Below are 13,723 nucleotides of genomic sequence, written 5' to 3' on the forward strand. Positions count from 1 at the left end.
CTGCAGGAGCAGCCTCAGGGTGAAGGGCCAGCCCAGGAAACTGCCACATCTATCAGGAGATTTGATTCTACCTTCCCTTAGGAGCCCCAGCCCTGTAAAATAGCCACCTCCCCCTTTCCAGCTGCTCATCAGGCTCTGAGCCAGGCAACAGAGGTTCTCCTGCCAACTTGTTGTCTGAGACCTGGAATCAGGGACAATAATATCACTTTTCTCTTCTGGATCAGGCCATCTGAAATAGATTGCTAGACCACCTCACTTTCTATCCACGGCACCTTAATATACCAACGAGAAGGCCCTGCAGTCCATATCCCTACTTAAAAATAGCTCTCCTTGGGACGTCCACCACAAACCGGAAAGGTTGACTGCAAATAGCCATGACCCTCCAGAACTTTGGACTGCAGCCCTGACATTTCACAGGGAGCTGCCTAGGCTTCTCGTGACAGTCACGTACCCAGCTTCTATGTCCACGTGGACATCACCAGTGACTGCTTTCCCTTCAGTCTCAGGGCCCAGCCCATCTCAGGGGAGGATGGGGCAGGGGTGGAGCCCAGGAATGACCTCCCACCTAGAGTGGCTCTCCTTCTGAGTTCCCACTTTTTAAAAATACAACTGAAAGCAAAAATAAATATTTTATCTTTGCATGGGGTTACATAAATGGGCCTTATAGGGACTGGAAAGTTTCCTGATTTGGGGGTGGTGCTTTGGGTGTACACAGGAGTAAAAATTCCTCAAGCTGTACACTTAAGATTCAAGCAGTTTACTACGTATTGGGCATACTACAGTTAATATCTATGCTATCATTATGACCTAGCTTACACTTAATTGAAATTTTTACAGAGTGATACTTACCCTTTCTACATTCAAGTATTTTCTAGGCTTTTCTATGTGGTTTCATTAAAACAACCACAGATCGGGACCAACCAAACTTATTGTGTGGTCCTCTAAAACACTGGAGTCCCAGTTTGCACCTTCTGTCCTAATGTCCCCTGGGGACCCCTGCTGGCAGGACCAGCAGCGACCTGGAGGTCAGCTGGGCAGGCAGCTGCTCTGGAGACGGGGCTCTGCAGGGTGCGGTGGGGAGCATCTAGGCTCATCTCTTCCCCGAAGAGCTCTTTTGCATACATACCATTTCAAGTCAGTTCAGGCAGCAATTGAAATAAAACCAGTGACCCTGCAATAGCCCAAGTCCCCAGTCCAGAAAATGAGGAGGCTTTGGAGAGCATGCAAATGTAGAGTTCAAAAGATGGCAGTTACAATGAGAAAACCCTCTTCTCTCTCCTTTTCCCCAATTCCTTCCTAATGGACATTTAGTACCCCACCCTACACCTTACCTCAATCCCTGAACTTTTACTGTGTAATTTTATATAGTGAGTAAGGGCAGATAAGGAAAAGTTGGGACATTGTTGGGAAAAAGGGGTACCACTTTTTGGGGTCATCTTCAAGCTTATGATAAGGTGATTCAGTGGGGGTGACCCCTTCTTCAAGTAACTCAACAGAAATTGCAGACTTCCAGAAATCCTTCAGACTGGTTCTCTGTCACACGCCATTTCTTCCTTTCTCACTGCTGCCAACTGCCCTCAGAGTTCAGGGCTTCACCCACACCTAGTGGCCAGTGAGGCCAGGTGGTCAGCTTGTGCCCTAGGGGCAGGAACTGAAGTGAAGTATGCAACTGCCACATCACTTGTTGTGGGCTTCTCTTCTCCATTCCTGAATCCGCTGGGGTCTGGTTGTAGCAGGATGCAGATGTGCCCAGCAGGCAAGAGCCCTCCATGTGGGATGGCCAGGTAGTAAGATGAAAGGAACCTGGGGTCCTAAATTACCACCAGTCTGACTGCTTGTTTCAGGACTGGGAAAGGAAGCTAATGGTATAGGAGGAACCCAAATTCTTCCTTTCCACAGTTCTCTCTTGTGTCCAACAGCTGCCTTATGTTTTCTTCAGATCTAATGTTAGGACAACATCATTTACTTGACAAAAGTTGAAGTCTTTTCATAAAGACCACATAACGATTGCAGTAATTCTAGGGGCAGATATGAACCTTATTTTATAGATGAGGAACTTAGCCTCAGATGGCGCAAGAGACCATCCTAGGTCGGAGTTGATGGCTGTGCCCGGCCCCTAGCCCTGCAGCTCTGCCGTGCACGAGGGTTGAGCTGCCGTTAGACGAATTCTCTGATATTTTAGTGCCTGCCACATTGGCTTCTTCTAAACATTTTTCCCTCTGAACTTTAGAAGTCAAAGAACTTCTGAAGGAACCCATTGCTTCAAAGAAGACAATGTAGAAAAATGTGAAAAGAATCAAGTGAAGATACTAATGAGATGTTTGGGGATTCAAGAAAGGTGAAGTTTAATTTGCATATGGGCATAACCCACACCTCACTGGGCAAGTGTTAGGTCACAGCACAGACCCCTCTGTCAGAATGACAAATGTCAGCAGTATCGCAAAGTAGCGGGACACAAACAATGTCTCCCCAAGTAACACATGGATTTGTCCATCATATGCATAAACAATAAAGAAATACATTAAAATCCTCTGCAAAAGAGAGATGAGAATGGTAAGCGTGTTACCTCACATTTGGACAGCACTTCAAAGTTTAGTCTAACCCATTTTGTCCTCATAACAGCCCTGTGAGGTAGGCAGCACAGGAATTACTATCAACTCCACTTTACAGATAAGGAAACTGAGGCTCAGAGAGATTTTAGCACTGGCCCAAGGTTTCTCAGGGTATAGATGTAGATCTGGGCCTGGGACTCAGGGCTAGGACACCTAGTCCAGTGCTTTTTCACAACTACCTTTCTCAGGAAAAGTGAAATAGGTTGTGCAAAAGTTGGTGGTTCAACACCATTACATACAATTGTTACTCTTCTTGAGCAGATGAGATTAAGGACAATCAGTCCTACTGTCAATGTCCTGCTGTGTGGCAACCAAGATGAATAATTTTCTGAATCATTCATGTGTTATACCTACAACAAAACAGTTGTTCTCTGCCTTAGCTCTGTCCCGCCTTAATTTCAAGTCACTAATTGAGGAGGAGAAATAACACTCTGATTAGGTTTCACTGACTCAAGTCTTATTACCAGGATTCATATAGAGGCATCTGTGATCAAGTCATTATTCAAACTTACAATTGGTTGTCTTGTTGAAATGAAAATGAATCTTATTCATTTATTCCTTCTGTCTGTGGACATTAACCTGGCTCTAGTCTGTAGCCATAAAGAATGCATTATATTTTATCCCATTTTAATAGTAGTAAGAATGACCAACTTTACAGATTGGACTGAAGAAAAAAATCTTATTTAAAGCAAAGGGAAATATTTTTTTCCAGGGGGAACAAAATCAAATTTTGAAAAGCCAAATAAAATCCTTTAAAATAAAAATTAATTTTATTAGGAATAACTCTTTCATTGCATTGCTCTTGTTAGTTAAGTATTTAAAGGTGGCCCTACCCCTACTGATTCAAGGTATCCTGTCTCGTATTACACTGTGACAGAAGAGGTGCTGTCCCATTACATCCACACACACTCCAAATTAGAATTAAAGGATTGTTCTCTTCCAAGATTCAATATCTATGAGCTTCATTTACTTTTAAATACTTCTTCAACAAATTTAACAAACAGTAATCATAAGATATTTTTCCCTGCAGCAAAACTGTGTATCTTAGTTAGTAACCAAAGACATCCCCTAAAAGCCCTAATATAATTTCACTGACAGTATAAAATGTGGGTATTCATCTGAAAGCATGAAATTGGATTTTACTTCTGATTTTCTAGGTTAATTTTGCAATAATATAAGTGTTTGCCAGTTGGTTATTAGAGGATGACTAACCATCTACTCTTAGAAATGGGTCTCATACAATGAAATATAGGCAGTCGCAGCTTGGAGTGCATGCTTCAACAGTACACACAAAGCTTGAAAAGCAGAGAGGACAGGCACCTAATCAGGAGAAACACCACAGATTACTCTTGGGGATTTTAAATGTAATCAAACTGAGATTTTCAAAGTGCACATTCTTATCCCAGCTGGCCCAGAAATGGTGCAGGTCATCAAAAGAAGATGCTCACTGGGAGGTGTTCTCTCTATAATCCAGCAAGGCTTCAGATTATAGGAAACAGAAGGAAGGGCTTGTAACTCCATAAAATGCTATAGCTCAGCATAGCAACCGACAGTGCCCAGAACTGACCACCCATGCCCATAGCTGACCACCGTGGGTGGGAGGAGGAGGATGGGGAGGGTCACTTCCAACCTTCTTCAGGAAATAGGTGGCAAAAGTTTTGTTAACTAGATGAGGAAAACCTGCATTCCAAATGGGGAAGAACATTTGGACATTCCTCTACCTCCTATTTTTCTTTAATAAGAATGGCACTGGTGCCTCTGGAATATTTGGGTCAGAGAAATAAGGGTCCAAACTTCCAGGGAAAATGCACACAGAGACAATCCCTGCTCTCTGGAAGACTTTGGGGATTCCAGTGCATCAACCTTTTCACACATTGTTTCACCTGGAACGGCTAAGTGTGGTCCTTTCACTGATTGATCCTGGTTTTAGTTTGCCTTCCAAGACCATGTTTTTGAGCCAAGAAATTTCATCCTTATTTAACTTTTCTTCTGCAAGACCTTGAGGTGCAACTGACCTATATAAATCCTCAGTTTCTGAACACTGAGGAATAAATTGCAAGTTATGCAGTTAGGATCCAAACAACCCATGCTTCTTATCATGCGTCAAGATGCATCAACCTCTTATTTGAAACAAAAGAGAACAAACAAGCAACTTTCCAGAAAAAGAAATCTAATGCATCCATAAGTAACCCTCCTTGGGTTTAGTGCTACACTGTTGGCTAATATGAGCTGTTAAAAATATTTTGGAATGGTCTTCAAATATTGTAAATATTTTCTTTTACTTACTCGATATTCGACTACATAGTTATGTACAGAGATGGCCCTTACCATGCAGGAAAAATATACATTCTCCACCTCTATGGTACATTATCAATGCCAGTGCTTCCACTGGGTCATGAAAGCCAGCAAGTTGAATTTATTAGCTGTTAGTTCTAAAAGCATAATTTAAAGTGCAGAGAAAGAGGAAAAATAGATCAGTTTTTTCATTGTCGGCATCAATATGCTTCATGCTTCTAAGAGAAGATGTCAGGTGCAATAGGCTCAGGTAACAATAACTTTGTATTTTTTCTCTTCCTTCTCTTAAAGCAGAGGTCTCTCTGAGAAGAGAAGAGGGAGGTAAACATGAGATAGCCCTATTTATTCCACAACCACAATCCTGGGAAAAGCAAGATCACTTCCCCAGCCTCAGGTACAGGACTAACACCCGCATTTGGTTTTCTGATATAAAAGCTGTTGAGTGGTTGGGCCTATTTCCCATATATTACAATGTTTTCACTCAGAAATATCCCCAAATGTAAAAGCAAAGGTGACTGGGGAGAAAGTGTCTACCAACAGCACATGGAAGTGTGGGTTTTAAAAAGAAAATTCTATTAAACAGATTTAAAAAAATACAACTGACGTTCATAGTGAACCTAAAAATGGTTTGTGTAAATCAGAATAGATTCCTCCATTACTATGATGATGAGAAAAGAAAACAAGCCCAGCCAGGTGCAGAGATAATTAATAAATGTATCTTTTCACTCAGTGTTGAAACCCACTCTTCCCATGGCCTCTGGGGCCTTCTGCTCACTCTACAGCTTAGTTGGCGGGCTGCAAAGGCTCCTTTTGGAGAACTCTGCACTCGCCTCTCCAAGGCCAGTGGCTTCTTGGGCACAACAGCCTCAGAAAGAAGCTTCTACCCCCACTTCAAAAGGGCCACTGGCTGGAATCCTCTGGGGCACAGCCTACTCAGTTTTTATTCAAGGAAATGTTATGTACAAATCCTTCTGACTTTCATCTTGTCTTTCCTGTCCTGTTTTCTAAAGACTGAAAAAGCAGTTTCAGAACATGCCATTCTTCCAATATAAATATCCATGATGCACTGGAAACCATGCACATGCTGTGGACTGAGATTGCTTATGTGTTGGCCCAGCCCGACGGAGAAAGCCTTGGCTTTTCTGAAAGCTTGTGACAGAGGAAATGTAACGGAAGCAGTTAAACCCTAGGATGGGATTGGTCGGTGTACCAGGCCAGTAAAGTGCCAGAGAAACATCACAGGCCTCTCCATGGATCCTTGTCCCCAAGTGCTAACAGAACACTAGCAGAGTTTGAAATTTACCTTCTTCCAGCTTCACTAGCATGGCTACCAGCATCTCCCCTCTGACATTCACATACGCAAAATGTGCCATCAGCTTTACCAAATATCAACCTTTTCACTTTCCCACCCAAGTATGAAGTGTCTGTTTTTGACCCCAAACAGCTGCTTTTCCCTGGCTGGAGACAGAATTCCAGTTCGGTTCTGTCTTCTTTGGTGGACAGAGGAGATGTTTCATCTCCATCCCCTGTCTTCGCTGCACCACCAGAGGCATGGCATACACAGTTCTGTCTGTCCTGCTTTCCATGAAAATTCCATGGGCTCAGCGGAAGGCTGGATCTTCACGCAGGGAGCCGAGGTTCAATTTTTAGCGACAGCTCATACAGTGTATCTTCATCTATGATGAGGGCTTTGTCAAGCAAGTACTGAGTGACCTGGCGGAAAAGGGAAATCCCAGCTTTTCTTTCTTTCAGAACACATTTTTCTGAAAGAAACTGACACAATCCAACATTTTCTAATAAACATTTAACATTTTTACATAACTAAAAAAATTGTGAATATATTCTCATTGTAAAAAAAAAAAAAAAAAAAATCAAACATCTCTAATCCTCTCCCAGTTTCCAACCCATCTCTTCCCCAAGAGGCACCACTGTTACCATTTGGTTTGTATTCTCCCAAATATTTTACTGTCTTTCTATATGTTACATGTACTTACAGAAATCTTTTCCCCCTTGTAACCATAAGTGGTATCATATCGTACATTTTATTTTGCTTTCATCTCTTAACTCTAAGTTGTGGAGAGCTCTCCATGCCAGCACCTAGAGCACTAACTGCTCTACACTCTTAATGGTGTGATATGTCAGTTTGTTAGTGATTGCATATTGTAGGCTATTTTGTTGTTGCTGTCAGTATTTCACTATAACACAAAGTTACAGTGAAATCCTGGTTAGCTCGCTTCTCATGCTCACGTGGGAATGTTCCTCAAGGGTAGATGCTAGAAATGAAATAAAGGAAATGATACTGAAATAAAAATGTTGGGGTATAGGGTATTTCCATGCAAATATTTCCTTATTGTAATTGAGATATAACTTACATAAGTAAAATTCATACTGTGATTAATTTTAATTTGAAATTAATACAAATTAATTAATACCCATGGTGCTTATATATATCACAATATAGGACAATGCCACCACCCTGGAAAGTTTCCTCATGCAGCTTCCCAGTCAGTCTGCTCCCAGAAGCAACCACCACTCTGATTTCTATCACCACATATTAGTTTTGTCTCCTCTAGAACTTCATGCACATGGAAGCTTGCAGTATGTACTCTTGTGTGTCTGTCTTCTTTCGCTCAGCATGATGTTTTGAGATTCATCCATGCTATGGTGTGTCAGTAGCCTGCCCTTTTTCATTGCTGAGTGGTAGTCCATGGTATGGATACCTTTGTTTATCTGCTCATCTATTGATGGACAATTTTTGGCTATTAAATGCTATGAACATTTTGTGTAAGACTTCTAATGGGACTGCGTTCACTTGCACCTTGGATAAATACCTAGGTGAGAAATTGCTGGAACATAACGTAGATGCATATTTAACATTTTAAGAAACATCCAAAGGACAGAGTCTTCCAAAGTGGTTGTACCATGTGACTCTAATAAGCAATGTCTAAGAGTTCCAGTTACTCCATATGTGGGGAAAACGAAACTTTCTAACCAGGATCCTACCTGGCCTTAATAGCGCCCATTGTGTATATAATAAGAGCATGTTTGCATATTTATAGGATGCTTACGGACAGCAGAGCTACTAGTCAGTCACAGAACTGCCAGTCCAGGATGGGGGTGGAGAAGAAGCACCTCTTCTCGCCTCCCCTCCATTCCTGGTCTGTAACTGGTCAGGCACGCACTAGTCTCCGGCAACCTGCTCACAGAGCTGCCGCTGGTGCGGTAGCATAGCCCATTGTGAGCCGGCGGAGAGAGCCGAGCAGCCTGGGGTTTGAAGCAGGGAGGAGAGGCCAGAAGGAAAGAGCAAGAAAAACCGCGTTGTGGGGAGGGTCAGAGCGGTGCTGGGAAGAAAGCTTGGGAGCCATGTGAGAGGCGGGCCGCAGCAGTCGGGAGAGTGCTGCCCGTGCGAGCGCAGCTGAGAGATTGAGCGGTGAGAATAAGCCCTTTCATTCCCGGACTCTCGCCATGTTTCCCTTTGGTCCCATCAGATTCACTGAGAACTTGCCCAGGGCGGGGAACTGCCTCCTCCCGGAGGTACACCATATATCAGTTTTTAATTTTAAAAGATTATGTACAATGACCTCCAAAACTGTTGTACCTATATAGTACATGAGAGTACCTGTTATCTCATACCCTAATGTTTGATATTATCAAATATTTTTAAATTTTGTTTTTCTGACCAGTAAAACTGATGTTTCATTATAATTTGCATTTTTTCCTTCTTTCTAGTAAAGTTTAGTATTTTTCAAATATTTACTGTCCGTTTTTGTTTCTTTTTCTGTGAGTTACCTCTTCATAGATTTGTCAATTTTTCTACTGAATTATTTATACCTTTCTTGCAGATTTATGGGAATACTTTTATTCTGTCTCTTTGTTCTCTATGTTACAGGTATTGTCTCCAAGTCTATTGTTTATATTTTAACTTTTAAAATAACTACCTTTTATCATATATAGAAATTTTTAATTTTGATGAAGGAAACTTTATCAAACTTGTCTTTTGCAACTTTTACATTCTATACTTGTGAAGGTCTTTCAAATCCAGAAGTCATGAATATTTTGTCCTCTATTTTATTCGTATAATTTAATATTTCTTTTTATATTTAGATAGTGAGCTCATCTGGAATTTATTTTTGTGAATGGTATAAGATGGAGAGCTAAAATTCCACTTTCATTTACTGAAAGGTCAATTTCTTCTGGCACTTTCTTTAAATGCCTCCTTTATTTCCTATCAGATTTTCATACAGACAAAATCTGTATGTGGACTTTATCCTGCTACACTGAATTTGTATCCCTGCACCAATACAGTCCTGTTTTATCCACTAGAGTTTTAGGATAAGTGTCTGTATCTGGTAGGGAAAGCTCTCTCCTACTCTTCTTATTTTTCAAAAAGCCCTTGTTTATTTTTTGCCTATTTAAGCATCCTTATGAGTTTTAGGATATGTTTGCCAAGTTCCATGAAATAATAGGGAAAACTTCCTGTGTGTTATATGGGAATCTTCTATACTTCTCAGTTTTCCTGTAAAGCTAACATGATTCTAAAAAATAATATCTATTAAAAAAAAAAGACCAGTTGTGGCTGCCATGGAGAGAAAAAGGAGGTATATAATATAAGATGAACTTTAAAAAACTGAATAGGGATCACATAATGCAAGACTTCTTGGACACATAAAGATTTTTTTTCTTTCTTATCCTAAGAGCAATGGGAAGCCAATAAAATATTTTACGCAAGAGGTAGACATATTTCATTTTCTGCTTCAGAGAATTCTATCTGGATATAATTTGTAGAATGGATTTTGCATTCTAGAATGAATGCAAGTAGACCAGGTAACAGATTGGGATAGCTTGGACCAGGGGTGATGGCAGTGTAGACAGACAGATTTATGAGAAATGTAGGATTTAAAATTATAAAATGTGATGATAAATTGTTCTTTTTTTCTCAATCTGAGTTGCTGAAGATTTGTCTATATTATTGGTCTTTTCTGTGAGTCAGCTTTTGGTATTATTGATCAACTCTATTCCTGCTCCTAATTTATTTCCCCTTTTTTCTTTATTAATTCCCTTACAACCACACAAAATTACCTTTGGCTGATGGTCTATTCGATAGCATGTCTGCTGGAACTGGCGTATTTCTCTGATGATGTGTGATATCTAGTAGAGAAACAACAACAAAAGCAAAGCAAAAATATGCCCCTGCACTGCAGCACATGCTTCCAGGTCCCCATCCCAGAGTAGTCAGTCACTGTCTCCAGTAGGTATGTGGGGAGCCCTTCCCCATCATTCTCTATGCCCCAGAGTTTCCTGCCTTTCAAAATTGCCCCATGAAATGCTAGCTGCAGGAAGGGACTGAATTCCCCATCAGGGGAACATCTGGCACTGGGTAACCTCAGGGTTGGGAGTGGCAAGCTCTGGGTGCTGTATTCATGGGCTCCTTGTTTCTAACCTGGTGCTTAGAACCTGGCTGCTCAGCAAGAAGCTTTCAGCATGTGTTTTCACTAGTCAGTCTTAGAAAGTCATCCCTGGAGGGTTATTTCTCAATGACTTTGGGCAGACCTCAAGCTGAAATGGACCTGCTGAAAATCCCCTCGACTGGCTAACATCAGGTACTAGTCCCAGTGTCCACCATCTCTTGTACCTTGAGATTAAAAAGCAAGCAGTGGCTTTCCTGACTTGGCCTCTTCTCTGTAAGCCACTGAGGTCATTGAAACAGGCTGCTTAGGAAATTATCACGTACCATTCTCATTTTGGAGAAATTGACAAGGCCTTCCTCAGTAAAGTTTGGTGTTCCTTCTTCAATAAAAGCCAGGTCTGTCAGGTACATCCCCAGGTAAGGGACGGCAGGGGGGTTACAACTGCAAGACCAAGAGGCACTGTTCTCAAGCTTATTCAGACACATGTCTACTTTCTCCCCCACAATTTCACAGGAAGCAACTATGCTGCTTCAATCCTGAAGAATAAAGTCTTTTAATTCCATTTCAGAAGCACATTGACAATATGCAGAGTTTTGAATACATCTCACAATCGAATAGAACACAAATTGCAGCCCATGCTTTACTATGTGTTTGAGACAACGGCGTGTTCAAACAACAGGATGTTTTGTAATAGGTGATTACAAAACATTTGCTAGTAGTATTTGTTTGCAGCACTTGTAAACTGGCCACACTTCTCTGAGGAGTAAAAGCAGGTAGGAAACCCCCATGTCCTCATCTGACAATAGTGTAAACATTCAACCTTAACAAGCTGAGTAGAAAAAAACAATATAATTAGAACTTGTGAAACCTGTTTTCTATTTTAGTATTTACATGTTTTAGAAGTTATAGACTTAATTAATACCACGACTGCACACAAAAGTGAGACTTTCTTGTTTTCTTGTTTTGTTGGGGCACGGGGACAGGTTACACTTGGTCTTTTGGGCACCTAGAGTTGAGAACATGGGCTTTTGATCCAGAGAAAACTGGGTGTGAGTCACAGCCTGACCACTTACTCAGTGGTGCTGGGCAAACTCTCTGAACTGCAGTTATCTGATCTGTGAAATGGAGACAATAAAACTTATCTCCTTAGTTTATTGTGAGGCTTAAATAAGACACATCAAGCACATAGTGTGGAGTCTGTCACTTAGTAAGTATTCAGGGAGTAGTTCTTGTACTATTGTTCCTGTTATTACGAGTTTTTCACTTGAGGCATCACAGGACTAATGTTTTTCCAGAGAAAGTCAAGTATATGTGGTGGTACATCCTAAGAAAACCAGTTGTAGGAGAGTAGATTCTATTCTCTCTTGCTTTCTCTCTGTTGAAAGAGAGAATGATCCAGCAATAAAAAGCCAAAAATAAATAAAAATAATCCATAGGTCCTGGAATATTTAAATTAAAAAAATCACAGGAAATCATTGTGCTTAGATTAAGAAATATCAACCAAGAAACTTTCTATAGTAAAAGTTGGTGTGATTCACTATGGTGACTGAGTATACTCTGTGGTGACATGGTGACATGGTAATATAGTATGGTGTATTCTGCACACCATGAGTTTGTCCACAAGACATTTGCTGTATGCACAGCATTCCAAATGAAAAGGAAACTCAGAAAAATCCCTAGATGGTGGAAGCTGTTTCCAATTTATTTTCCTTTTCACAGCAAAGTAGGAGGAGGGACACTATTTGCATACTACATAAATGATTTGAATATATTTCTGAATTATGAATAATTTTATAATTAAGATAGACATACTTTTTAAGAGTTTCTCTGAGATTTTTAAATCTTCCTTCAGATGAAACTGTCTTCTGAAGCTTGTCCATTAGAGCCTTTGTCTAGAAAGAAACAAATAACTTAGTATGTCATGAAAATGCTCTTATGGTTTGATAAGATGGGTGAGTTACCAAAAGATGTTCCGTTCTCTTCTGCAGTGGTGAGGGCCGTTGCCTTTGTCAGATGTTGTCTGGCATTATCTTTAAATTTGATGTCAAAAAAAGAAGAACATGGAGAAGAGAAAGTGACTACATTAGTCTTTAGCCAAAAAGAGAAGAAAATGGGCAGAAAAGAAAAGTTGCAATACACAAGAAACTTAGGGCTTAAAGAATTGAAAAGCACATGTGCAATAGGGAATCTTAAGAGACGTCTCATGTCACAGGGGTTTCATGGTGAATCTTTTTCGGGTATTAATTTCCAAATCATCAAAACACATATTTGATTTCTTGGCTACTAACTGGCTAATATCCTCCATTCCACATTCTTTCTTTTGTGATCTCATCATCAACTTGTTAGAAAAATATAACTGATATTTACTAAAAAATAAAATTGTTGCTGACATTGGTTTGGAGTTTCTTCCATGACAAGAAAGAATAGTAGGATGCCCTTGGGGATGATGACCCATTCCCAGTAATACCCATACCCAGGCAGCTTGGCTGGAAAATGCACTTGTAATGCCCAAGTTGAGACTCTGTCTTCATCTGGAGAGGAGTTACAGCCTCACAAATACTTTCAGAATGACTCAAAGGTCTGCCCTCTCCATCCTGGTTCTGGAGGACTCGGAGAAGACAGCCAGCAAGGCCTGGGAAGAGGTGAAGGGTTGGGAAAATGGCATGTGGTCAGGCAGTGCTCCTGCCTGACCCAGGGCTGACCTTGGCTCAAAGAAGCTGTAGAAACACAGTCTGTCCTACAACCACAGACAAAATTTGGTCGGCTCCAGACTGTATGTTCTACCAGGTCCTCTGGATGTTTTCCAGACCGGACTTAGATCTGGAAAAGAGCTACAAAGCAGATGGTATTACCAAAAGTGTCTGGAACAAGGCATATCTGCAACCAGGCCCTACCCACAATGACTGGACTGAGGCAGTGGGCCCTGGAATAGCTCATCACCAGTGCTAAAGCCACTTTGAATGACACATACTTGTGCCAGAAATGGTATATTCTATTTAATGCCTTTACAGGTACTATATTCAAATTTGAAAACCTAATTTTAATATTAGTCTTATCATCCCTATTTTATGGTCAGCTCAGCTGTTCCCAAACCTGCATCCTGTCAAAAACATGACTATCACTTAAGTCAACTACAGAGAAGACTAATGTTTTCTCAAAGATATAAGAATCCCTTGGTGCCAGTTTCAGAGGAAGAAAGAAACAGTGGAGATGGAAAGAGAAGGAAGAAGAGTAACTTATTGATCCAATGAGGTATAACTATGTGTATGAGAAGATAATATGCTCTTTGCATCCAGTGCCAAAATGGCTGAAGCCACCACTGCCTTATGGGGAGGAAAAATCTAGCCACAACAGAAGGGTCAGTGTCCAGCTTTTGGATCTTGATATAGCTGTTTGAATCCCATTTTA

The 13,723-nt window shown here is 40.8% G+C and overlaps 1 protein-coding gene across 2 annotated transcripts in view; it reads right to left on the bottom strand.

Moving 5' to 3' along the window:
• Positions 1 to 4,872: 4,872 nt before the first annotated feature.
• The window catches only part of RASGRF2 (Ras protein specific guanine nucleotide releasing factor 2), a 214,684-nt gene continuing 205,833 nt past the window's right edge, over positions 4,873 to 13,723 (bottom strand). For both annotated transcript variants that reach the window (XM_036999810.2, XM_036999818.2), the window contains exons 24-27: positions 12,128 to 12,207; positions 10,639 to 10,756; positions 9,987 to 10,055; positions 4,873 to 6,620 (exon numbers count right to left, since the gene is read on the bottom strand). In XM_036999810.2, the coding sequence (XP_036855705.2) occupies positions 6,528 to 6,620; positions 9,987 to 10,055; positions 10,639 to 10,756; positions 12,128 to 12,207 (360 nt within the window). In that variant the 3' untranslated portion in view covers positions 4,873 to 6,527. The remainder of the gene's footprint in view (positions 6,621 to 9,986; positions 10,056 to 10,638; positions 10,757 to 12,127; positions 12,208 to 13,723) is intronic.

This window comes from Manis javanica, chromosome 1 (assembly GCF_040802235.1).
Source record: "Manis javanica isolate MJ-LG chromosome 1, MJ_LKY, whole genome shotgun sequence".
Lineage (NCBI taxonomy): Eukaryota > Metazoa > Chordata > Mammalia > Pholidota > Manidae > Manis > Manis javanica.